Source organism: Salmo salar, chromosome 06 (assembly GCF_965601325.2).
Source record: "Salmo salar chromosome 06, fSalSal1, whole genome shotgun sequence".
NCBI lineage: Eukaryota > Metazoa > Chordata > Actinopteri > Salmoniformes > Salmonidae > Salmo > Salmo salar.
Genome location: NC_138296.1, coordinates 73,935,566 through 73,963,492, shown reverse-complemented (window position 1 = coordinate 73,963,492; position 27,927 = coordinate 73,935,566). Strand labels below are relative to the sequence as shown.

At 45.5% G+C, this 27,927-nt stretch overlaps 1 protein-coding gene across 7 annotated transcripts in view; it reads right to left on the bottom strand.

Annotated features, from left to right (window-relative positions):
• The window catches only part of utrn (utrophin), a 306,152-nt gene that overhangs the window by 234,545 nt on the left and 43,680 nt on the right, over window positions 1-27,927 (bottom strand). For all 7 annotated transcript variants that reach the window (XM_082976950.1, XM_082976949.1, XM_082976955.1 and 4 more), the window contains 8 exons: window positions 25,724-25,785; window positions 22,278-22,370; window positions 21,242-21,319; window positions 12,566-12,658; window positions 11,498-11,673; window positions 8,496-8,611; window positions 4,695-4,861; window positions 1,227-1,448 (listed from right to left, as the gene is read on the bottom strand). In XM_082976950.1, the coding sequence (XP_082833076.1) occupies window positions 1,227-1,448; window positions 4,695-4,861; window positions 8,496-8,611; window positions 11,498-11,673; window positions 12,566-12,658; window positions 21,242-21,319; window positions 22,278-22,370; window positions 25,724-25,785 (1,007 nt within the window). The remainder of the gene's footprint in view (window positions 1-1,226; window positions 1,449-4,694; window positions 4,862-8,495; window positions 8,612-11,497; window positions 11,674-12,565; window positions 12,659-21,241; window positions 21,320-22,277; window positions 22,371-25,723; window positions 25,786-27,927) is intronic.

Here is a 27,927-nt window from a genome sequence, read left to right as displayed (position 1 = left end):
TTCATCTACACTGATTGAAGTGGATGGAAATGGATTTAAGTGACATCAATAAGGGATCATAGCTTTCACCTGAATTCACCTGGTCAGTTTATGTCATGGAAAGAGCAGGTGTTCATAATGTTTTATATACTCAGTGTATATATTTATCCTGCTACTGGTCACTATTACCCCTGTTTACATGTATGTCCTACTACCAGTCACTTTTAATGTATAAACCAACCTCAACACTCCAGTACCCCTGCATATTGAATAAGGTACTGGCACTGACCTATAGATACTTGCAATCTCGTGTTTATTCAACCTATTTCGTACTTCTTGTGTGTTTTTTTCTTTTTTATTCTATTTTCACCTATATTATTATCATCACTCCACTGTTGAGAAAAAGCTCTTAAGGTAACAATTTGACTGTACTCTCCTGTGCAGGTGGCGAATAAACTTTGAAACTTGAAACACATTGTTTTGAAGTGTTCTAGTTTAACTGTGGAAAAGACCTGGATACGTGAAGGGCTTTCTACTCCTGAAAAGAACGCATTTCTTAAAGAGGCTTTGGGCCTTTGTTTTTGCCACCAGCTTTTGCTTCTGACCTGGATTCCATTAGAACACTAGACTTTCAAATATTCACATCTCTGCCAAGAGACAACAGCCAAAGCCCCACCTCTTACACACAGACAGACATACACCCGTTCCTGCCCTGTAACTCTCTGCCATGCCAGGATTTGGAGCAGGAAGCACCCAACTGGGACACGGCTCCAGCTCCATGGAGCGATGTGCTCTGCTCGGCAGAATTCCTGACATTCCCGACATGTACGGAGCATGTTCTCTGGGACGTGGGCGGGAGGCCCCCATCCCTGGGACAGAACTATGCATACTCTCCTCGTGGAGAAGCTCACACAGACACGCTGCCTTGTTACTAACTGAACCTGTTGTCAGAATACATCTCAAAACATCAGATACCGTGAGATATTACTTACTGAGTGACAACTGTTCTGAGAAAGTTGGACTGTATGTGAATATCTGTGTTAACATCTGAGTGTTTGGCCCTTAACCCAAGATTGCATGTCCATATGTGTGTTTTGTGTGCGTCAGAGCTGGACGACCTTGTGTGTGTGTGTGCGTCTGTGTATCTGTCAGTCCAAGACTACTTTGTGCATGCATTTGTGCCTGTCTTGTCTGGACCTGCTTCATGTATATCTGTGTCTGCATGCACACATTTCTCCCGTCCTCACCTCGTGTGTGTGGAACTGCTCCTTGACCTCCTCCACGTCGTCCGACACCTCCTCCTGCACCTGCAGTGAGTCCTCAGCAGAAAGGAGCCAGGTGAGCACCTCCTCCAGGGTGGCCTGGTATGAGTCCAGATCCACCTCCATGCCCACCTCCTCCTCCGTCTCCGTCAGTGTGCTGGGGGTATCCGCCCGGGGGGAGCCGGCTTCCTCCATCTCAACACGAGCCTAAAGATGGAGGGAGAGAGAGGAAGAGAGTGGGAGAGTGGGTTAAGGGCCAAACACTCATAGGTTATATAGTGGTTTAGTAGGTAAGAGCATGGTGCTCTAAATACGCAACAGTACTGCTCACAAAGGTAAAAACTCTAAATCAAATCACAAGATCCATAAATGCTAAGATCCCTTTTGGATGACCTTTTCACAACATTTTCATCACAACCAATCAAAGTTCGAAACTCTCGATCAAAACACATTCCGTGTGAATGTCATCTTAAAATAGGCCCAGACGACTAGGAGGAGCCTGGTTCTGCTTCATAAGAGGAAGGCAGTTTAGACGGGGGATCAGTGACCCACCCAGGGCCTGGAAGACAAACAGGAGGCAGCCTAGCTAAATAAAGGCCCCAGCTCAGAGCCAGACACTGGGAGGTGTGGTGCCACTAGCCTGACCAGCCAGGCAGGTCAACCCTCATTCCAGGAATAATACTCGCTGACTAGGCTGAACACAAACACTGTACTGGAGCTGGCTGGGGTAGACATGGGCTGCGTCTGAAATGGCATCCTATTCCCATAGGGCTGTAGGCAAATGTAGGGTGCCATTTCAGACACATTAGAAGAAAATGAAAAGCTGCACACTTAAAGTTACAAAGAATGAGATTGAATATAAAATAAATGGTAAATGATCAATTAACTGCAAACAAGAAAGAGAGAGTGAGAAAGTAGGAGTGAGAGGTGAGAAGTGGTGGTCTGGTCCCTACCAATGTACTGTACTTTATGTCCCATGCGGGACTCTGTAGATAGAATCTAACTAATATACTTCCTGATCAGAGAGCCCAGAGCATGCACCAATTAACCAGAGCAGAGGGAAGCCAAGCTGTGTAACAAGTGTGCAATTTCTCTCCACAACCTCTTTCCCTGCTACGTCTAATCTGCTTCCTGACAGCTAAGAAATTATTTGAACAAAATCTTGAATCAATTCTAATTTAGATTTTTACAATTTAGCAGACGCTCTTATCCAGGTCGATTTACAGGAGCAATTAGGGTTAAGTGCCTTGCTCAAGGGCACAGACAGATTTTTCACCTAGTCGGCTCTGGAATTCCAACCAGCAACCTTTCAGTTACTGGCCCAACGCTCATAACCGCTAGGCTACCTGCCAACCCTAATGTAATGGGGGAGTTTGGAGAGATGGGGGAGTGGGTGATTTATTTAGATAAATGTGGATTAAGCCAGGTAACAGCCTGTCTGTAACTTCTTGTAAATTATTCCTTATTCAGTGACATTCAACAGCACTGCCAGCCACGAAATCCAGGCATTAGACAACAAGTGCTACGGGGTATTTTGGGGACAAGAGTCATAACGGAACAACACTTTCATCTGTAACCAAAGATGAATGGAAAAGTAGATGGATAGAAATCAGTACAGCCGCCGGGCGTGCCAAGACAGAGATGAGAGTGATGTTAATAGATGCTAGGACTCAAATCGCCCCAACTCAAACAGACCTTTGTTTTATCCCCATGAAATTACCCAGAATTCTCTTCGGCAGAAAGGAAAAGGTCATTTGTTGAAAATATTCCATGGCATTTGGAGATTTGGAAGAGGCACCCACATGTTTTAAATGTCTTTGTTAGTGCAGAGTCTGGGAGTACAGCGAGGGAGGGAGGGAAATAAAGAGAGAAATAGAGAGAGAGAAAGAGAGACAGAGAGACAGAGAGAGACAGAGAGAGAGAGAGAGACACAGAGAGAGAGAGAGAGAGAGAGAGAGAGAGAGACACAGAGAAAGAGAGAGAGAGAGAGAGAGAGAGAGAGAGAGAGAGAGAGAGAGAGAGAGAGAGAGAGACAGAGAGAGAGAGACAGAGAGAGAAAGAGAAAGACAGAGAGAGAAAGAGAAAGAGAGAGAGAGAGAGAGAGAGAGAGAGAGAGAGAGAGAGAGAGAGAGAGAGAGAGAGAGCGCTATAAGCCTATGAAGCCTGGCTCTACTTATTCACTTTAATGGCTATAAAATATCTGTGGTTTGGTTGTGGAGAACACTTAGTTATCTCCATATGATATTCTTCAACTGTGTTGGTGCATTCATAGTTTAATGTAATATAGAAGTGTTAATATAGCTTGTAATGCATCACAATCCTCAATGTGAGTTCAGTCCAGGGTGCAAAGATTGTTCAATGTTTTCAGCAAGCTAATAACTTCTGATGAGAAAATACAAATTAACGCAACAAACAATGTCATGACAGTAAAAGTGTAAACTGATTTTTTTAACTCTGCATTGAAAGCATTATGATGTGGTAAAACACACACAGAAAAGCACAGAGATTTTCCCTGTTCATCCTTCCTTCTGTATCCAACCACCAATATCACTTCCTGTGGGGACAGCATATGTGCCAGGAAAGTCAACCCTCATTGGACCACTCTAGCCCTGTTAAAATATACTTTTCCAGAGCTCTCTCCAAGCGTGGGAAGTTTTCATCCGAGGGCAATAAAGACTGGTTTAGGGCCATTCGCCTTCCACCTGGGAGAAGTCCACAAAACACTTAAATTGTGGAAATTAAGAGCAGGAAGTTACACAGAAATATTCTCCCCTCCATAACACTTGCATGCCAGGGGTACTTACCCAAATAAATAGCATTATTCCCCTGCTAAATTCAGTGATATGTCAGAGAACTGACTGGTGTGATAGAAGGATAAAGACTAGCAGCATGTTAGATGTGGCATCGAAAATTCATGTCAACTGAATTTAGACAAATGATATATTATTCCCTACTCCTTTGGAGACATTCTCTCTCTCTCTCTAACATTGAAGGCCATTTTTAGAATGAGGAGGGGTGTGGAGTGGGGTGAGTCACTTCCCCCGTTCCTACTCTACTCAGGGAGCTCCAGCAGAGCTTTTCATTAGCAGAGTAACTGGGAGTAGACTGGAGGACTGGCGGAGTGGGTCTTTGAAGCAGAGGGGTGACTCATTCTTGCCAGCTACAGTACACAGAGAGAGAAGCAGGGTCTGTCAGCTGAACTCACTCATTCTGATACAGCCAGAGACACTGAGCGAAGATGGGACTGATCGAGTTGGATTCACACCACAGTCTTTGTAATACAACTCTAGTTTACGAAGCGCATGTTATACGATGTATGAAGATAGGTTTTAGCATCAGCCTGGCCTCTACATCAGCATGGCTCGTGTCAGTTTATTATCATGTTATACTGCCATGTAATACCATCAGCGGTAAACAGCTAATGTAAGCTCTGGCCTGTTGAACTGATTGTACCTGTGCTCTGCAGAGGGCCTTGCTCTCGTCAGGCTCCACCTTGTATCTGCGGGGCAAGGTCTCCACCTCTCTGATGGCTTCCATAGTCACATCTTTAGGCAGGACAGCAAACAGGGACGTCACATACATGATGATGGACTTCTTATCTGGCAACTGAACTGCCACGTCTGAGAGCGAAAGGAAGAGGAGATGGGGTAGAGGGGGAGGGAGGAAAGAGGAGAGGGAGCGAGACAGATATAAGAGGATCAGACAAGGGGGATAGGGAAATTAAAGAGGGAAAGGAAGGAGCAAAAGAAGAGTAGGAGAAGAACAATGTCAGGGGAATGAGAGAGAGAGAGAGAGAGAGAGAGAGAGAGAGAGAGAGAGGAGAGAGAGAGAGAGAGAGAGAGAGAGAGAGAGAGAGAGAGAGAGAGAGAGAGAGAGGCCAAGGCATGCTGTGTAGTTCCACATGGTTCATGATGGCTTGCTCTACAGGCATGACATAACAGCGTGTGTGTGTGTGTATACCCAGAACTACACAAACATAACGTCAGATATGTAAGAACTGGTAAAGACATAAAACCGATCACTTGCCCGTAAAAACATAGGACTGTGATATATGTATGTCTGTGAAAAGTCAAAATATATACACTACATGACCAAAGGTATGTGGACACCTGGTCGTCAAACATCTCATTCCAAAATCATGGGCATTAATATGGAGTTGGTCCCCCCTTTGCTGCTTTAACAGCCTCCACTCTTCTAGGGAAGGCTTTCCACTAGATGTTGGAACATTGCTGAGGGGACTTGCTTCCATTCAGCCACAAGGGAATTAGTGAGGTTGGGCACTGATGTTGGGTGATTAGCCCTGGCTCGCAGTCAGCGTTCCAATTCATCCCAAACCATTTCTGTATCGACCTCACTTTGTGCATGGGGGCATTGTCATGTTGAAACAGGAAAGGGCCTTCCCCAAACTGTTGCCACAAAGTTGGAAGCACAGAATCTTCTAGAATGTCATTATATGATGTAAACGTTAAGATTTCCTGTCACTGGAACTAAGGGGCCTAACCCGAACCATAAAAATCAGCCCCAGACCATTATTCCTTCTCCACCAAACATTACAGTTGGCACTATGCATTGGGGTGGGTAGTGTTCTCCTGGCATCCGCCAACATCAAATTCGTCCGTCGGACTGCCAGATGGTGATTCATCACTCCAGAGAACGCGTTTCCACTGTTCCAGAGTCCAATATAAGTGAGCTTTACACCACTCCAGCCGATGCTTGACATTGTGCATGATGATCGTAGGCTTGTGTGCGGCTGCTCGGCCATGGAAACCCATTTCATGAAGCTCCCGACTAACAGTTCTTGTGTTGACGTTTCTTCCAGAGGCAGTTTGGAACTCGGTAGTGAGTGTTGCAACCGAGGACGATTTTTACGTGTGTCCACATACACTATATATACTAAAGTAAGTCTATAGTATACAAACATTAAGAACACCTGCTCTTTCCATGACATAGATTGACCAGGTGAAAGCTATGATCCCCTATTGATGTAACTTGTTAAATCCACTTCAATCAGTGTAGATGAAGGGGAGGAGACGGGTTAAAGAATGATTTTTAAACCTTGAGACAATTTAGACATGGATTGTGTATGTGTGCTATTCAGAGGGGGAATTGGCAAGACAAAAAATGTAAAGTGCCTTTGAACAGGGTCTGGTAGTAGGTGCCAGGCGCACCGGTTTGTGTCAAGAACTGCAATGCTGCTGGGTTTTTCATGCTCAACAGTTTCCTGTGTTTATCAAGAATGGTCCACCACCCAAAGGACATCGAGCAAACTTGACACAACTGTGGGAAGCATTGGAGTCAACATGGGCCAGCATCCCTGTGGAAAGCGTGGCACCCTGTAGAGTCCATGCCCCGACAAACTGAGGCTGGGGGGAGGTACACCTCAATAATAGGAAGGTGTTCCTTATATACACTACCATTCAAAAGTTTAGGGTCACTTAGAAATGTCCTTGATTTCCATGAAAACATATATGAAATTAGTTGCAAAATGAATAGGAAATATAAGGTTATGGATAATGATTTTTAATTGAAATAATTGTGTCCTTCAAACTTTGCTTCGTCAAAGAATCCTCCATTTGCAGAAATTCCAGCCTTGCAGACCTTTGGCATTCTAGTTGTAAATTTGTTGAGGTAATCTGAAGAGATTTGACCCCATGCTTCCTGAAGCACCTCCCACAAGTTGGATTGGCTTGATGGGTACTTCTTACGTACCATACGGTCAAGCTGGTCCCACAACAGCTCAATACAGTTGAGATTTGGTGACTGTGCTGACCACTCAATTATAGACAGAATACCAGCTGACTGCTTCTTCCCTGAATAGTTCTTGCACAGTTTGGAGCTGTGCTTTGGGTCATTGTCCTGTTGTAGGAGGAAATTGGCTCCAATTAAGCGCCGTCTACAGGGTATGGCATGGTGTTGCAAAATGGAGTGATAGCCTTCCTTCTTCAAGATCCCTTTTACCATGTACAAATCTCCCACTTTGCCACCACCAAAGCACCCCCAGACCATCACATTGCCTCCACCATGCTTGACAGATGGCGTCAAGCACTCCTCCAGCATCTTTTCATTTTTTCCTGCATCTCACGAATGTTCTTCTTTGTGATCCGAACACCTCAAACTTAGATTAGTCTGTCCATAACACTTTTTCCAATCTTCCTCTGTCCAGTGTCTGTGTTCTTTTGCCCATCTTAATCTTTTCTTTTTATTGGCCAGTCTGAGACATGGCTTTTTCTTTGCAACTCTGCCTAGAAGGCCAGCATCCCGGAGTCGCCTCTTCACTGTTGACGTTGAGACTGGTGTTTTGCGGGTACTATTTAAAGAAGCTGCCAGTTGAGGACTTGTGAGGCGTCTGTTTCTCAAACTAGACACTAATGTACTTGTCCTAGTGCTCAGTTGTGCACCGGGGCCTCCCACTCCTCTTTCTATTCTGGTTAGAGACAGTTTGTGCTGTTCTGTGAAGGGAGTAGTACACGGCGTTGTACGAGATCTTCAGTTTCATGGCTATTTCTCACATGGAATAGCCTTCATTTCTCAGAACAAGAATAGACTGACTAGTTTCAGAAGAAAGGTCTTTGTTTCTGGCCATTTTGAGCCTGTAATCGAACCCACAAATGCTGATGCCCCAGATACTCAACTAGTCTAAAGAAGGCCAGTTTTATTGCTTCTTTAATGAGAACAACCGTTTTCAGCTGTGCTAACATAATTGCAAAAGAGTTTTCTAATGATCAATTAGCCTTTTAAAATGATTAACTTGGATTAGCTAACACAACGTGCCATTGGACCACAGGAGTGATGGTTGCTGATAATGAGCCTCTGTACGCCTATGTAGATATTCCATAAAAAAATCTGCCGTTTCCGGCTACAATAGTCATTTACCACATTGACAATGTCTACACTGTATTTCTGATCAATTTGATGTTATTTTAATGGACCAAAAAAATTGCTTTTGTTTTAAAAATAAGGACATTCGTAAGTGACCCCAAACTTTTGAACGGTAGTGTATATGTATAGTATAGTATGTATGTATAGTATGTATAGTATATACATAGTTTGAAACTAAACTATATATAAAAACTAATATATATATATATATATATACTCATATATATATATATATATATATATATATACTCATATATATATACACACACACACACACACACACACACACACACACACACACACACACACACACACACACACACACACACACACACACATACATACACACACACTCTCCTCCATTTTTATTTGTACCTTCAGGGTCCAGTAGTCTCTCTATGGCCAGCTGGTCTTTGGCTACAGCAAAGGCATGGTCCAGTCTCTCCACTGGACTGAGGCTCAGAACCCTGTCCCAGCTCAACACATTGGGCCTGGAGAAACAACACACCAGCAGCATCAAGTCAACATTCAATCAACATCAAATCAAGGCCTCCGAGCTCCTAACAACATTCCCCAAGTAGTTTCCTTGCAAAGAACCAGTTATTTTCATAGAATACTCTGTGTGATAGATGCAGTGTTTCATACATAAGAGTACTTAATGTCTATATACTATTCAACTATACAACTGTACATATACTATTCTATCAACGTATTCTTCAGATATACTACATATTCTATCCATAATGTCTATACATCCCATCACATCTATATATACTGTATCTATACAGTGCATTCGGAAACTATTCAGACCCCTTGATTATTTCCAAATTTTACTATGTTACAGTCTTATCTAAAATGGATTAAATCGCTTTTTCAAACTACACAATAGCCCATAATGGCAAAGCAAAAACATTGTTAGAAAACAGACACTCTGCATTGATGGAAAAGGACCCGTAAGTAATTTCACTGTTAGACTACACCTGTTGTTTCTGAAGCATGTGACAAATAAAATGTGATTGATTGATACACACACACAGGGTCAAATCCACACAATCTGTGACATGACAGGTGTAAACATGGCGAGGCGAGCTGTGTTCACACACGCCACACAAGCAGTTACCCCGCCATGGCTGCTGTGACCTTTCCCCAGTGACACAGCCTCGGGCTGACACACACGCACACGCACACACACACAGAGAGAGAGAGAGACCCTCAGAGCAAACACAGCCAGGAGGCCAGATAGGGCCTCATACACTGCTATTTAGAGCCTCTTTCTCTGCTATTTAGAGCCTCTTTCTCAACTCCAGTGAGGTGGAATTGGACTTATTTAAATGCTGAGATAAGCATGGTCTGGTCGCTGTGTTGAATGAGCTGCTTGCTGCTGGATTGAGGTGAAAGCAGTAGCGTTTAGGGGCAAGGTTTAGAATTTCACTTGTACATATTTTACCACCTTCTACACTGAAAATGTCCACAAAACAAACATTTTCAACATTTCCACTGTCCTGGTCTTGGTATACAGAACGAGACCTCTAGACCGGGGCTCTCCAACCCTGTTCCTGGAGAGCTACCGTCCTGTAGGTTTTCACTCCAACCCTGTTCCTGGAGAGCTACCCTCCTGTAGGTTTTCACTCCAACCCTGTTCCTGGAGAGCTACCATCCTGTAGGTTTTCACTCCAACCCTGTTCCTGGAGAACTACCATCCTGTAGGTTTTCACTCCAACCCTGTTCCTGGAGAGCTACCCTCCTGTAGGTTTTCACTCCAACCCTGTTCCTGGAGAGCTACCGTCCTGTAGGTTTTCACTCCAACCCTGTTCCTGGAGAGCTACCGTCCTGTAGGTTTTCACTCCAACCCTGTTCCTGGAGAGCTACCGTCCTGTAGGTTTTCACTCCAACTCTGGGGCTTTATTACAGACAGAAATACTCCTCAGTTTCATCAGCTGTCTGGGTGGCTGGTCTCAGACGATCCCGCAGGTGAAGAAGCCGGATGTGTAGGTCCTGGCCTGGCATTGTTAAACGTGGTATGCGGTTGTGAGGCCGTTTGGACGTCCTGCTAAATTCTCTAAAATTACGTTGGAGGCGGCTTATGGTAAGGAAATTAACATTCAATTATCTGGCAACAGCTCTGGTGGACATTCCTGCAGTCAGCATGTCAATTGCACGCTCCCTCAAAACTTGAGACATCTGTGGCATTGTGCTGTGTGACAAAACGGCACATTTTAGAGTGGCCTTGTATTGTCCCCAGCACAAGGTGCACCTGTGTAATGATCATGCTGTTTAATCAGATTCTTGATATGCCACAACTGTCAGGTGGATGGATTATCTTGGCAAAAGGAGAAATGCTCACTAACGGGGATGAAAACAAATCTGTGTAGAACATTTAAGAGAAATAAGCTTTTTGTGGGTATGGAACATTTCTGGGATCTTTTATATCAGCTCATTAAATCATGGGACCAACTCTTTACATGTTGCGTTTATATTTTTGTTCAGTATAATAATTATCTGATTTGTAAGCTGAATCAGTTTAGTTACAACTGAGGTTGGAGTGAAAACCTACAGACGGGTAACTCTCCAGGAACAGGGTTGGAGTGAAAACCTACAGACGGGTAACTCTCCAGGAACACGGTTGGAGTGAAAACCTACAGACGGGTAACTCTCCAGGAACACGGTTGGAGTGAAAACCTACAGAAGGGTAACTCTCCAGGAACAGGGTTGGAGTGAAAACCTACAGACGGGTAACTCTCCAGGAACACGGTTGGAGTGAAAACCTACAGACGGGTAACTCTCCAGGAACACGGTTGGAGTGAAAACCTACAGAAGGGTAACTCTCCAGGAACACGGTTGGAGTGAAAACCTACAGACGGGTAACTCTCCAGGAACACGGTTGGAGTGAAAACCCACAGAAGGGTAACTCTCCAGGAACAGGGTTGGAGTGAAAACCTACAGACGGGTAACTCTCCAGGAACACGGTTGGAGTGAAAACCTACAGAAGGGTAACTCTCCAGGAACAGGGTTGGAGTGAAAACCTACAGACGGGTAACTCTCCAGGAACACGGTTGGAGTGAAAACCTACAGAAGGGTAACTCTCCAGGAACACGGTTGGAGTGAAAACCTACAGACGGGTAACTCTCCAGGAACACGGTTGGAGTGAAAACCTACAGAAGGGTAAGTCTCCAGGAACACGGTTGGAGTGAAAACCTACAGACGGGTAACTCTCCAGGAACACGGTTGGAGTGAAAACCTACAGACGGGTAACTCGCCAGGAACACAGTTGGAAAGCCCTGATCTAAACAGTATACTGTTGGATAGATATACAACCATTAGGGTGACACTGTTGCTACCGGAACATCCCCTGGCCCCCGTGCCCCCTGACCCCTGACCTGAAGCGGTGCAGGATGGCGTTAAAGGCCAGTCCGTCGGCCCAGCTGGTGGTGAAGTTGAGCACGTTGACGTGGTCCTGGTAGGAGCGGGTACACTGCCTCACCCAGCTCAGCAGGATCTTCTCACTGTTGGTCTGCTGCAGGTTGGACATGATGTCCTTCATGATATCCTTCACCTGAGAGGGACCATACATATAGACAGGGGAGAGAGACACAGAAACAGGGGAGAGACAGAGACAGATAGAGACACAGGGACAGGGGAGAGACAGACAGGGGAGAGAGACAGATACACAGGGACAGGGGAGAGAGAGACAGGCAGGGACAGGAACAGGGGAGAGAGAGAGACAGATAGAGACACAGGGACAAGGGGGAGAGAGACAGACAGGGGATAGAGACACGGGGACAGGGGAGAGAGAGACAGATAGAGACACAGGGACAGGGGAGGGTGAGACAGATAGAGACACAGGGACAGGGGAGAGAGAGACAGATAGAGACACAGGGACAGGGGAGAGAGAGACAGATAGAGACACAGGGACAGGGGAGAGAGAGACAGATAGAGACACAGGGACAGGGGAGAGAGAGACAGATAGAGACACAGGGACAGGGGAGAGAGAGACAGACCGGGGAGAGAGAGACAGATACACAGGGACAGGGGAGAGAGAGAGACAGGCAGGGACAGGAACAGGGGAGAGAGATAAACAGATAGAGACACAGGAACAGGGAAGAGAGAGACAGACAGGGAAGAGAGAGACAGACAGGGAAGAGAGAGACAGACAAGGAAGAGAGAGACAGACAGGGAAGAGAGAGACAGATAGAGACACAGGGACAGGGGAGAGACACAGGGACAGGCAAAAGAGGAGGGTTTGTAAGTAGAACACCAATTATACCAGTCCTGTCACGTGTCTGAGACCCTAACCAGGTCTACTATTTAAAAGACAGAGACGCAGAAAATGGACGCATCAGTGGACAGTACACTCAAAGCAAACTCATCTCTGTGTGTGTGTGTGTGTGTGTGTGTGTGTGTGTGTGTGTGTGTGTGTGTGTGTGTGTGTGTGTGTGTGTGTTCACCTGCCAGTGGAGGATAATACTCCAGATGAGACCCAGAGTCAGCTTGTGGTTTCCATCAACAATGTCTGTTCCACCTATGTTTACCAGATCCACCTGAGTTAGTGAGAGAAAGAGAGGGTGGGAGAGACATAGAGAGACAACCATCAAAAGGAATAGAAAATTAGACATACCAACTAAGATCAGGCTAAAAATACTTGAATTGCTAGGAATCCAAGATGGCGTAGCAGTCAGAGGTCTTTGTCTTGTCTCGTCCCATGTATATATCTTTTTATATATTTTTCTTAGCATTTTTTTAAATATTTTCCCTAAACCTCAACTTCAAAATATTGTGACGACCCTGGGTTTATAAGCGCGGAAATCGACTCTGCCGCTTGAGCATGCTTTTGCGGCACAGTCGATAGCGCGCCGGACCTCGGGCTTGAAGGTCGAGGGTTCGAGACCTGCTCCCTGCCTGTTTCATTACATTGGTGTCAGAAGTGATCGGACCTTGCATCCACGACAGTGCGTGTGCTTGGCCGGTGAGCGCATTCCTGTAAGACGTAGAGTAGCAAGCTAGCGCGAGGACGCGCTCTTTGAAAGGAGGGAGTAGTGGTGTAATGACCCTGGGTTTATAAGCACGGAAATCGACTCTGCCGGATGAGCATGCTTTTGCGGCACAGTCGATAGCGCGCCGGACCTCGGGCTTGAAGGTCGAGGGTTCGAGACCTGCTCCCTGCCTGTTTCATTACAATACTCTCCTGCAACCCTCCTCACCCAATGTGGTGTGGATCAGCTTTTTTCTAAAGTATTTCTACTTGCATCGGAACTGGAATCCCTCAACTGAAGCTAACTAGCTACCAGCTACCAGTCAGCTAACGACTGCTAGCAGTAATCAGCTAACCTTTAGCTCAGAAAGCTCCCGCCAGTTCGTACAACGCGTTTCAAACCAGAGCATACCGGACCTATTTTTCTCTCCATATCCCAGGATCCCTACCGCAAACTCTGAACCTTTTCTTCTGGACCATCGCATCTAGCTAACCGCAACCCGGGTTGACTACTCCTGGCTAATGTTTCCATCCCGGAGCAAGCACCAATTAGCCTGGAGCTATCCCATGCTAGGCCAATCTCCCGGTGAGGGCTCCTGGGCTACTCCTGAAGCCCACTCCTCAGCTACAATATCCGGACCCCTTCTACTGCCAGTACGGGGCAAGGGACACGACTAGAATACCGACATAATCTGCCCGAGGATCCCAACAGGCCCCTCAGGCGCGACGTTCCCTGAAGGCCCATTCTGCTTACCGCAGCCTGCTAGCTATCTAAAGTATATTGGACTGTTAGCTGATCCATCGGCCAGTTTCTTGGACCACTATACCCATTTTGCCAATTGGACTTGAACCCCTCTGCTACTTGGAACCCTACTAATTCCACGACTGGTCTATCGACGTCACCGCACAAGGAGGAAAAAACAGACTTTCCCCCATCGTGACGTCCCTCTAAGGCCCTTCTCCTAAATTGCTAGCCCCGGCCTGCTAACTGCTAGCTTGCTAGACCCGGCCTGCTATCTGTCTGAATCGCCGTGTCCCTGGCCAGCCCAACCACTCACTGGACCCATACGATTCACTTGGCTGCGCATGCCTCTCCCTAATATCAATATGCCTTGTCCATTACTGTCCTGGTTAGTGATGACTGTCTTATTTCACTGTAGAGCCTCTAGCCCTGCTCAATATGCCTTAACCAACCATATTGTTCCACCTCCCACATATGCGATGACATCACCTGGTTTAAACGTCTCTAGAGACTATCTCTCTCTCATCATTACTCAATGTCTAAGTTTACCTCCAATGTACTCTCTTCCTACCATACCTTTGTCTGTACATTATGCCTTGAATCTACGCTATTGTGCCCAGAAACCTGCTCCTTTTACTATCTGTTCCGAATGTGCTAGACGGCCAGTTCTTATAGCCTTTAGCCGTACCCTTATCCTACTTCTCCTCTGTTCCTCTGGTGATGTAGAGGTTAATCCAGGACCTGCAGTGCCTAGCTCCACTCCTACTCTCCAGGTGCTCTCATTTGTTGACTAACCCTAACCCTAAAAGCCTTGGTTTCATGCATGTTATCATTAGAAGCCTTCTCCCTAAGTTTACTTTATTCACTGCTTTAGCACATTCTGCCAACCCGGATGTCTTAGCCGTGTCTGAATCCTAGCTTAGGAAAACCACCAAAAACCCTGAAATTTCCATCCCTAACTATAACATTTTCCGACAAGATAGAAGTGCCAAAGGGGGCGGTGTTGCAATCTACTGCAGAGATAGCCTGCAGAGTTCTGTCTTACTATCCAGGTCTGTACCAAAACAATTCGAGCTTCTACTTCTAAAAATTCACCTTTCCAGAAACAAGTCACTCACCGTTGCCGCTTGCTATAGACCACCCTCTGCCCCCAGCTGTGCCCTGGACACCATATGTGAATTGATTGCCCCCATTTATCTTCTGAGCTCGTGCTGCTAGGTGACCTAAACTGGGACTTGCTTAACACCCCGGCCGTCCTACAATCTAAGCTTGATGCCCTCAATCTCACACAAATGATCAATCAACCTACCAGGTACAACCCCAAATCCGTAAACACGGGCACCCTCATAGATATCATCTTAACTAACTTGCCCTCCAAATACACCTCTGCTGTTTTCAACCAAGCGATCACTGCCTCATTGCCTGCATCCGTAATGGGTCTGCGGTCAAACAACCACCCCTCATCACTGTCAAACGCTCCCTAAAACACTTCAGCGAACAGGCCTTTCTAAATCGACCTGGCCGGGGTATCCTGGAATGACATTGACCTCATCCAGTCAGTAGCGGATGCCTGGTTATTCTTTAAAAGTGCCTTCCTCACCATCTTAAATAAGCATGCTCCATTCAAAAAATGTAGAACCAGGAATAGATATAGCCCTTGGTTCACTCCAGACCTGTCTGCCCTTGACCAGCACAAATACATCCTGTGGCGTTCTGCATTAGCATCGAATAGCCCCCGTGATATGCAACTTTTCAGGGAAGTTAGGAACCAATATACACAGGCAGTTAGGAAAGCTATGGCTAGCTTTTTCAAACAGAAATGTGCATCCTGTAGTACAAACTCCAAAAAGTTCTGGGACACTGTAAAGTCCATGGAGAATAAGAGCACCTCCTCCCAGCTGCCCACTGCACTGAGGCTAGGAAACACTGTCACTACCGATAAATCCACAATAATTGAGAATTTCATTAAGCATTTTTCTATGGCTGGCCATGCTTTCCACCTGGCTACCCCTACCCTGGTCAACAGCCCTGCGCTCCCAACAGCAACTCGCCCAAACCTCCCCCAATTTTCCTTCACCCAAATCCAGATAGCTGATGTTCTGAAAGAGCAGCAAAATCTGGACCCATACAAATCAGCCGGGCTAGACAATCTGGACCCTCTCTTTCTAAAATTATCTGCCGAAATTGTTGCAACCCCTATTACTAGCCTGTTCAACCTCTCTTTCGTATCATCTGAGATTCCCATAGATTGTAAAGCTGCCGCGGTCATCCCCCTCTTCAAAGGGGGAGACACTCTAGACCCAAACTACTACAGACCTATATCTATCCTACCCTGCCTTTCTAAAGTCTTTGAAAGCCAAGTTAACAAACAGATTACCGACCACTTTGAATCTCACCGTACTTTCTCCGCGATGCAATCTGGTTTCAGAGCTGGTTATGGGTGCACCTCAGCCATGCTCAAGGTCCTAAACGATATCATTACTGTGCAGCAGTATTCATTGACCTGGCTAAGGCTTTCGACTCTGTCAATCACAACATTCTTATTGGCAGACTCAACAGCCTTGGTTTCTCAAATAATTGTATCACTTGGTTCACCAACTACTTCTCCGATAGAGTTCAGCATGTCAAATCGGAGGGCCTGTTGTCCGGACCTCTGGCAGTCTCTATGGGGGTGCCACAGGGTTCAATTCTCGGGCCGACTCTCTACTCTGTATACATCAATGATGTCGCTCTCGCTGCTGGTGATTCTCTGATCCACCTCTACGCAGACGACGCCATTCTGTATACCTGTGTTAACTAACTTCCAGACGAGCTACAATGCCATCTCCTTCGGTGGCCTGCAACTGCTCTTAAATGCAAGTAAAACTAAATGCATGCTCTTCAACCGTTCGCTGCCCGCACCTGCCCGCCCATCCAGCATCACTATTCTGGACGGTTCTGACTTAGAATATGTGGACAACTACAAATACCTAGGTGTCTGGTTAGACTGTAAACTCTCCTTCCAGACTCACATTAAACATCTCCAATCCAAAATTAAATTTAGAATCGGCTTCCTATTTCGCAACAAAGCATCTTTCACTCATCTTGCCAAACATCTTCACTCATCTTGCCAAACATCTTGCCAAACATACCCTCGTAAAACTGACCATCCTACCGATCCTCGACTTCGGTGATGTCATCTATAAAATAGCCTCCAACACTCTACTCAACAAATTGGATGCAGTCTATCACAGTGCAATCCGTTTTGTCACCAAAGCCCCATATACTACCCACCACTGCGACCTGTATGCTCTCGTTGGTTGGCCCTGGCACAATACTCGTCGCCAAACACACTGGCTCCAGGTCATCTACAAGTCTCTGCTAGGTAAAGCCCCGCCTTATCTCAGCTCACTGGTCACCATAGCAGCACACGCTCCAGCAGGTATATCTCACTGGTCACCCCCAGAGCCAATTCTTCCTTTGGCCGCCTCTCCTTCCAGTTCTCTGCTGCCAATGACTGGAACAAACTGCAAAAATCTCTGAAGCTGGAGACTCTTACCTCCCTCACTAGCTTTAAGCACCAGCTGTCAGAGCAGCTCACAGATCTCTGCACCTGTACATAGCTCATCTGTAAATAGCCCATCCAATTTACCTCATCCCCATACTGTATTTATTTATTTATTTATCTTGCTCCTTTGCATCCCAGTATCTCTACTTGCACATTCATCTTCTGCACACCCTACCATTCCAGTGTTTAATTGCTATATTGTAATTACTTTGCCACTATGGCCTATTTATTGCCTTATCTCTCTTATCCTACCTCATTTGCACATGCTGTATATAGATTTTTCTACTGTATTATTGATTGTATGTTTGTTCATTCCATGTGTAACTCTGTGTTGTTGTATGTGTCGAACTGCTTTACTTTATCTTGGCCAGGTCGCAGTTGCAAATGAGAACTTGTTCTCAACTTGCCTACCTGGTTAAATAAAAGGTGAAATAAAAAAATTATAAAACATTTGTTATAGCACCCATTGCCCTTTATGGTTGTGAGGTCTGGGGACTGAATTAATAAAAATGGAACAAACACCAAATTGAGACTCCGTGTACAACATAAAACACCAAATAACACCTGATACCCGCTAATTATCAAAATCCAGAAAAGAGCCATTAAATTCTACAAACACCTAAAAGGAATCGATTCCCAAACCTTCCATAACAAAGCCATCACCTACAGAGAGATTAACCAAGAAAAGAGTCCCCTAAGCAAGCTGGTCCTGGGGCTCTGTTCACAAACACAAACAGACCCCACAGAGCCCCAGGATAGCAACACAATTACACTCAACCAAATCATGAGAAAACAAAAAGATAATTACTTAACACATTGGAAAGAATTCACACAAAAAACTGAGCAAACTAGAATGCTATTCGGCCCTAAACAGAGTACAAAGTGGCAGAATACCTGACCACTGTGACTGACCCAAACTTAAGGAAAGCTTTGACTATGTACAGACTCAGTGAGCATAGCCTTGCTATTGAGAAAGGCCGCCGTAGGCCGACCTGGCTCTAAAGAGAAGACAGGCTATGTGGACACTGCCCACAAAATGAGGTGGAAACTGAGCTGCACTTCCTAACCTCCTGCTAAATGTATGACCATATTAGAGACACATATTTCCCTCAGATTACACAGATGCACAAAGAGTTTGAAAACAAACCCAATTTTGATAAACTCCCATATCTACTGGGTGAAATACCACAGTGTGCTGTCACAGCAGCAATAGTTGTGACCTGTTACCACAAGAAAAGGGAAACCAGTGAAGAACAAACACCATGGTAAATACAACCAATATTAATGTTTATTTATTCCCACTTTTGTACTTTAACTATTTGCACATTGTTACAACACCATATATAGACATAATGACATTTGAAATGTCTTTATTCTTTTGGAACTTCTGTGAGTGTAATGTTTACTGGTAATTTGTATTGTTTATTTCACTTTTGTTTATTATTTACTTCACTTGCTTTGGCAATGTTAACATATGTTTCCCATGCCAATAAAGCCCTTAAACAGACAGACACAGAGACAGAGAGACAGAGACAGAGAGACAGAGACAGAGAGACAGAGAGACAGAGACAGAGAGACAGAGACAGAGAGGTCAAGATATTAAAAAGTCAAGTAATAACGCTTTTTATTACCTTCCCTTATAGAAAGTTGAACATGCCGTAATACTCAAGATTAACAACTTGTACCCTTAAGCTGCTTTACGGGCTTTCCTATGATCCAATAACTGATCTCAGTCTCCCACAGCTACCTGTCCTCACCTGTACAGCTGTAGAAACCCAGAAACCACACATGTAAAAACTGCTAAAGTGGATTGAAAGTGTCTAAGGACATCCCCAACACCCTGTGACACCAGCCTAATCATGTGACAAGCTCACATTCATGGAGTGATGGAGTGATTACAAACACACGGGGGTAGAATGGAACATTCTGGAACACTGTTCCTGGGGGTCAGGGGGCAACGACTGACCTCTCAGCCAATAACATGACCCTTAAACTCTTAACCCCACCCTCCATTAACCCAATCATGCCTGCCATTATCACACACACATATCACAGTACAGATAGAGATACACAGTACAGATACACAGTACAGATAGAGATACACAGTACAAATAGAGATACACAGTACAAATAGAGATACACAGTACAAATAGAGATACACAGTACAGATAGAGATACACAGTACAGATACACAGTACAAATAGAGATACACAGTACAGATAGAGATACACAGTACAGATAGAGATACACAGTACAGATAGAGATACACAGTACAGATAGAGATACACAGTACAGATAGAGATACACAGTACAAATAGAGATACACAGTACAAATAGAGATACACACGCACACACAAAAGTTAAGTACCGTAACTAAAATAAAGCAGCAGAAAACTACACCTTCTATCATTCTCCTGTCTGGGTGGCTAGTTGTTTATGAGAGGGTGTTGACCCCAGAGCTACTAATCCTGGCCATGTAAACCTCTCTAAACAGTCACACCTTCTTTGAAGGATTCCTCCAGAGGGCCTGGGGAGCGTTGCGAGTCAGTGATGCCCAGCCATCACTCACACAGCCTGTCATTACGCAAAGATTGTGGGGGGGGGGGGGGGGGGGGGGGTCTTGGGGGCTACTGCAAAGTCATCAGCATGCTTCAGTTCGGCTGGTGGCTAGCTGAAGTTGGCTAGGCAAACCGAACTAGTGTGCTTGCATACTCCCTTAAAAGATATTTGCTTGAAAAACAAGACAAAAGCGGCAATAGTACTGTTTGTCCATTTTGAGACACCATAGCCAGTATACGCTTCCTCAAAGTAGTCAGAATGAATCTAAAATAACTCAAGAAATCTGTCATTAATTTTGACGTTTTTGCCGAGGAGAGTAAGTGAAGAACTGCAACGCTGCCTCCCGAGTGGAGCAGAGGTCTAAGACACTGCATCACAGTGCTAGAGGTGTCACTACAGACCCGGGTTCCATCCCAGGCGGTGTCGCAGCCGGCCGTGAACGGGAGACCCATGAGGCGGCGCACAATTGGCTCAGCGTCTTCTGGGTTAGGGGAGGGATTGGCCGGCCGGGATGTCCTTGTGGCGGGTCAGGCGCATGCACGCTGACTTCGGTCGCCAGGTGTACGGTGTTTCCTCTGACACATTGGTGCGGCTGGCTTCCGGGTTAAGCGGGCAGTGTCAAGAAGCAGTGCGGGCTTGGCGGGGCCGTGTTTTGGAGGACAAATGGCTCTCGACCTTCACCTCTCCCGAGTCCATACGGGAGTTGCAGCGATGGGACAACATTTTTACAGTTACATTTTAGTCATTTAGCAGACGCTCTTATCCAGAGCGACTTACAGTAGTGAATGCATGGGGAGAAAAATACAAAAAAACTACAATGCTGCTGGGTTTTTCACACTACGGTTTCCTGTGTGTATCAAGAATGGTCTACCACCTAAAGGACATCCAGCCAACTTGACACAACTGTGGATATATCAGGCTGACAATCAGAGACACACAATACAGAAGAAGTCACTAACAAACTCACACACACGCGTGCACACGATGGCCTGCTGTTTTTCTGCCAGTGTGGAGGAGGATAGTAACTAACATGCCACCCCTACCCTAGTGAGCTCCTCATGCAAAGACCCCGTCTTATCTCCCACAGACAAGGTCACAACATGAACACTGGCCATTGTATGGAGACACAAGGGAAAGGGGAAGGGGGGGGAGGGAGAGAGAGAGAGCAAGAGAGAAGAGGAGGGAGCATGCAAGACGGAGACAGCACACTAGACACCGAAGGAAAAGGGAAGAGATTAGTAAAATAGGGAGATAAAGAAGAATAAAGAGAGATACTGTGTAAAGCCCTAACGGTAGGTCCTCACGTTGTTTTGATGCAGGACCTGAAGAACCTTGTTGACGTTGTTGAGGGCGTGAACTCTGGTGGACCCTCGCTCTTTGGTCTGAGAACAACAACACAGAAGAATAGGGCATGTTAGGCAGAACCTACATTAATGCAAGGATCCTGCCTGACCTCAGCACACAAAGACTTTCATAGCAAAGAGTATCGTAGATGATCTGGAGTATCATAGTGTATATAGAGGAGGAGTTGAGACTCATACAGGGTCAGCAGGTCATGTAGGTGATATGACATTATTTCTGAGGTAGTGCTAGTTGTTCCTCTTGTCTAATGTGAAGGTTTCCTATGAGGGTAAAATGACGCAAGATTTCAGTTCCTTTACACACATCGCACGCACGCACGCACGCACACACCGTCCTTTGCACAATACTGCACTAATGATGGGCAGTGACCTGCAATTAATGAGGCAGCTAAATCTATCCAGACAGACAGACTTTCAGACTTGCAGTGCTAGCCGTTGCCAAGGGCCAGTCTGCGTGCTTATTTCCCACTTATCACTCAACATACCATTCCACACTATAAATCAATCAGCCATTACGCCTTCAGCACCCTCTAGTTTTATTTTATTCTAAGGGACATATGGAAAGAATGGGGACTGGGTTGAACCGGTGCCAATTTAAAAACCCTTCCTAGCCTTACATACCACAACAGGGCATTAGCACCCAATTATGGCATTAGTATCATGGTATCAGATAGAGGGCTGGCGAGGTGTTGGGTACTGGGCTGGGCTGCAGGTGCTAGAAAACAGATCCACTGGTAGGGTGAATGAGGGGTGAATTGGGGGAGTGGGGTGAGAAAGGTCGGATATGAATATGCATACGACACATACACACAAACTGTACACACACACACACACACACACACACACACACTGTACACACACGCACGGACACGCAGGCAAGCATGGACGCACACAGGCAGGCATGAGCGCAAGCACACACACGCGCACACACACACGCACACACACACACACGCGCACACACACGCACACACGCGCGCACCAGGACATTTCCTGTGAGTCCCTCCAGTAGTTCCAGCAGTTTCTTGCCATCCTGCAGGTCACAGAACATGTCCTTGATGGGCACCTTTCCCGTCTGAAACACAGAAAATACACTCATCATGTGTGTGTAAGGACACTACTCGTGTGTGTAAGGACACTACTCGTGTGTGTAAGGACACTACTCGTGTGTGTAAGGACACTACTCGTGTGTGTAAGGACACTACTCGTGTGTGTAAGGACACTACTCGTGTGTGTAAGGACACTACTCGTGTGTGTGTAGTGTGTTGTTTTGTCTACATACAAACCTGCATTCAGAGTACATAATGCTGTGCAATGTTTTGCATGCAAAATGTTATGGAAAATCAACTCAACATTTTCAGGTTAGAAATATTTGCAATGATTCAAAGATTCTGAACATCCTATAGTTTATGCACTGGGGATGGTAGACAAGGTTTGTGTTGACAACTGGGTGGAAGGGAACGTACATCACGTACAGTATATAATAGCATATGAAGTGGGGCAAATGGTTGGGAAATGGAAACCAGAGGATGGGATCAAACATGAGAGATTTCTGGGTAATTTGTGAGGTAACAGAGAACAGAGCTCATTCTAACAACCACTCTCCATACCTCAGATATGACCTGACAACAGAACAACTCAACAAGAAACACACAGAGCTAACAGAGGGGAGGAGAAAAACACACAGAGCTAACAGAGGAGAGAAACACACAGAGCTAACAGAGGAGAGAAACACACAGAGCTAACAGAGGAGGAGAAACACACAGAGCTAACAGAGGAGAGAAACACACAGAGCTAACAAACACAGAGGAGAGGAGAGAAACACACAGAGCTAACAAACACAGAGGAGAGGAGAGAAACACACAGAGCTAACAGAGGAGAGAAACACACAGAGCTAACAGAGGAGAGGAGAGAAACACACAGAGCTAACAGAGGAGAGGAGAGAAACACACAGAGCTAACAGAGGGGAGAAACACACAGAGCTAACAAACACAGAGGAGAGGAGAGAAACACACAGAGCTAACAAACACAGAGGAGAGGAGAGAAATACACAGAGCTAACAGAGGAGAGAAACACACAGAGCTAACAGAGGAGAGGAGAGAAACACACAGAGCTAACAGAGGAGAGGAGAGAAACACACAGAGCTAACGGAGAAGAGGAGAGAAACACACAGAGCTAACAGAGGAGAGGAGAGAAACACACAGAGCTAACAGAGGGGAGAAACACACAGAGCTAACAGAGGAGAGAAACACACAGAGCTAACAGAGGAGAGGAGAGAAACACACAGAGCTAACAGAGGAGAGAAACACACAGAGCTAACAGAGGAGAGGAGAGAAACACACAGAGCTAACAGAGGAGAGGAGAGAAACACACAGAGCTAACAGAGGAGAGAAACACAGAGCTAACAGAGGGGAGAAACACACAGAGCTAACAGAGGAGAGAAACACACAGAGCTAACAGAGGGGAGAAACACACAGAGCTAACAGGGGAGAGGAGAGAAACACACAGAGCTAACAGAGAAACACACAGAGCTAACAGAGAAGAGGAGAGAAACACACAGAGCTAACAGAGGAGAGGAGAGAAACACAAAGAGCTAACAGAGGAGAGAAACACACAGAGCTAACAGAGGAGAGAAACACACAGAGCTAACAAACACAGAGGAGAGGAGAGAAACACACAGAGCTAACAGAGGAGAGAAACACACAGAGCTAACAGAGGAGAGAAACACACAGAGCTAACGGAGGAGAGGAGAGAAACACACAGAGCTAACAGAGGAGAGGAGAGAAACACACAGAGCTAACAGAGGAGAGGAGAGAAACACAAAGAGCTAACAGAGGAGAGAAACACACAGAGCTAACAGAGGAGAGAAACACACAGAGCTAACAAACACAGAGGAGAGGAGAGAAACACACAGAGCTAACAGAGGAGAGAAACACACAGAGCTAACAGAGGAGAGAAACACACAGAGCTAACAGAGGAGAGAAACACACAGAGCTAACAGAGGAGAGAAACACACAGAGCTAACAGAGGAGAGAAACACACAGAGCTAACAGAGGAGAGGAGAGAAACACACAGAGCTAACAGAGAAGAGGAGAGAAACACACAGAGCTAACGGAGGAGAGGAGAGAAACACACAGAGCTAACGGAGGAGAGGAGAGAAACACACAGAGCTAACGGAGGAGAGGAGAGAAACACACAGAGCTAACAGAGGAGAGAAACACACAGAGCTAACAGAGGAGAGAAACACACAGAGCTAACGGAGGAGAGAAACACACAGAGCTAACAGAGGAGAGGAGAGAAACACACAGAGCTAACGGAGGAGAGGAGAGGGATAATAAAGATGGAGAGAGAGAGAGAGAAAAAGAGAGAGAGAAGGGGGAGAGAGAGAGAGAGAGGAGAAATAGAAAGAAATGAGAGCGACTGAAGAAGAAAAAAAGTCCATAGATGTATTTATGGAAAACCCATTAATGAAATTGTATAAGCATGTTTAGAATATTTCTGTTAACTACCCTGTGGGAGTGAGGGGACATAGCTCAAACAAGACCACACACACAAGGTCCATTATCAGACTAGCATTAGCGCGTTGGAGCGCGTTAATGTAAACGGTGTGGCTAGCTAGTTAGCTCTACGTGCTAGTAGCGTTTCAATCGGTGACGTCACTTGCTCTGAAACCTTGAAGCAGTTGTTACTCTTGCTCTACAAGGGCCAAGGCTTTTGTGGAGCGATAGGTAACAATGCTTTGTGGGAGACAGAGGGTCCCTGGTTTGAGCCCAGGTTGGGGCGAGGAGAGGGACGGAAGCATCAATGTTACATTAGCATGTTTCTGATTAACACAGAGAAGATTAACCTGACTCAAGTGAAGACCAATTAATTTATCAAGAAGACAATAGCTAAATCGAGTTAGCGTTGAAGCATTTTCCCTGTATACACTGTAATAGGGGAGACAGCCATGCTAACGTCCTCTCAGTGCTCCGCTAGGCTATCTATTCTTTCCTGCAGTGAATCTGTTATTTTCCTGGGCCTGTGAAGAGAAGGTCAGGGTTAGTGTTCAAAGGGGAAGTTATTAGTCTGAAACAGTCAAACAAAACAGTCTGTTTGGACAGAAATAACCTGCTCACACTACTTCCTTCAACCCGTCTTCAAACTCCGAGCTCAGTTCAACATCAGTGCTGGAGTTTTCCAGAACAATATTTTCTTAGCTGGTGCTGGTGGATTTAACAAAAATGAGTGGTGGGTATAATTTAAATTATTGGTGAGTTTAATTACAATTATTGGTGGGTTGAATTTAAATTATTGGTGAGTTTAATTAAAATGATTGGTGAGTTTAATTACAATTATTGGTGGGTTGAATTTAAATTATTGTAGGGTTTAACTAAGCAACCTTTGTGTGAAGAGGCTCAGATATAGCCCACCAAACTTTGGCATTACCTTGGAGAACTGTGCATTTATCCATTTGGTGAAGGTTTTCTTCTGTACTGCATCATGCTCATCTGTGAAAGAGAGGAGAGAAAAAGAGACACGGTGAGAAACTGACCTTGTTTTTAGTTCCAACACGAACAAAACATCATGCTGGACCGGTCACTATTTCAACAGGAGAACAGGACAGACAGGTCAGCAACATCAGTCAGCAGAGAGCAGATGCAGATCAATTGTGTCTCCATTTGAGAAGCCCGACTCTGAGACTACACTCCCTGACATGTTATTAGGTGTACATGCAGGTCTTTCAAACCAGACTAAAAGTCCCATTCTGAGGTGATTGCTGCACTATTTGTGCCAGAGACGAGACCACTAGGAGCTGGATAGAGGATTGATGTAAAGATAATGACCATGTAACCTACTAAAAGGTTGGGAACAAAACAACATGTCAGTCTGGAGAGACAGAGATCCAGAAAGGTGAGACTGTAACGTCAGAACTCCGAAAAACACTCACGCAATCAGTCACGCAGACACACATATACACACACAGTCTGCATTCACCTCTGCAGAGGAAAAAGCTGAAGCTACATGAAGTTACACACTCACACATCAACTATTTGTAATCACTCCCAAGTGACTCAGTACATCAGAACAGATATTTCACATTCTATTCCTTCTTTCCTCCCCTCCTCTCGTCTTCTGTTCTCTCCAGCAGGTTTTCTAATAAGGTCTCATTGTGTAGAAGGCAGTAGGTCCGGTTCTAATAAGGCCTCATTGTGTAGAAGGCAGTAGGTCCGGTTCTAATAAGGCCTCATTGTGTAGAAGGCAGTAGGTCCGGTTCTAATAAGGCCTCATTGTGTAGAAGGCAGTAGGTCCGGTTCTAATAAGGCCTCATTGTGTAGAAGGCAGTAGGTCAGGTTTTCTAATAAGGTCTCATTGTGTAGAAGGCAGTAGGTCAGGTTTTCTAATAAGGTCTCATTGTGTAGAAGGCAGTAGGTCCGGTTCTAATAAGGCCTCATTGTGTAGAAGGCAGTAGGTCAGGTTTTCTAATAAGGCCTCATTGTGTAGAAGGCAGTAGGTCCGGTTCTAATAAGGCCTCATTGTGTAGAAGGCAGTAGGTCAGGTTTTCTAATAAGGCCTCATTGTGTAGAAGGCAGTAGGTCCGGTTCTAATAAGGCCTCATTGTGTAGAAGGCAGTAGGTCAGGTTTTCTAATAAGGCCTCATTGTGTAGAAGGCAGTAGGTCCGGTTCTAATAAGGCCTCATTGTGTAGAAGGCAGTAGGTCCGGTTCTAATAAGGCCTCATTGTGTAGAAGGCAGTAGGTCCGGTTCTAATAAGGCCTCATTGTGTAGAAGGCAGTAGGTCCGGTTCTAATAAGGCCTCATTGTGTAGAAGGCAGAAGGTCCGGTTCTAATAAGGCCTTATTGTGTAGAAGGCAGTAGGTCCGGTTCTAATAAGGCCTCATTGTGTAGAAGGCAGAAGGTCCGGTTCTAATAAGGCCTTATTGTGTAGAAGGCAGTAGGTCCGGTTCTAATAAGGCCTTATTGTGTAGAAGGCAGTAGGTCCGGTTCTAATAAGGCCTCATTGTGTAGAAGGCAGTAGGTCCGGTTCTAATAAGGCCTCATTGTGTAGAAGGCAGTAGGTCCGGTTCTAATAAGGCCTTATTGTGTAGAAGGCAGTAGGTCCGGTTCTAATAAGGCCTTATTGTGTAGAAGGCAGTAGGTCCGGTTCTAATAAGGCCTCATTGTGTAGAAGGCAGTAGGTCTGGTTCTAATAAGGCCTTATTGTGTAGAAGGCAGTAGGTCCGGTTCTAATAAGGCCTCATTGTGTAGAAGGCAGTAGGTCCGGTTCTAATAAGGCCTTATTGTGTAGAAGGCAGTAGGTCCGGTTCTAATAAGGCCTTATTGTGTAGAAGGCAGTAGGTCCGGTTCTAATAAGGCCTTATTGTGTAGAAGGCAGTAGGTCCGATTCTAATAAGGCCTCATTGTGTAGAAGGCAGTAGGTCCGGTTCTAATAAGGCCTTATTGTGTAGAAGGCAGTAGGTCCGATTCTAATAAGGCCTCATTGTGTAGAAGGCAGTAGGTCCGGTTCTAATAAGGCCTTATTGTGTAGAAGGGGAAACTGAATGTATTCAACTGAAATGTGTCTTCTGTCTTCTCTGATTCAGAGAGGTGCGGGGGGCTGCTATAATCAACATCTTCGGCGCCCGGGGAACA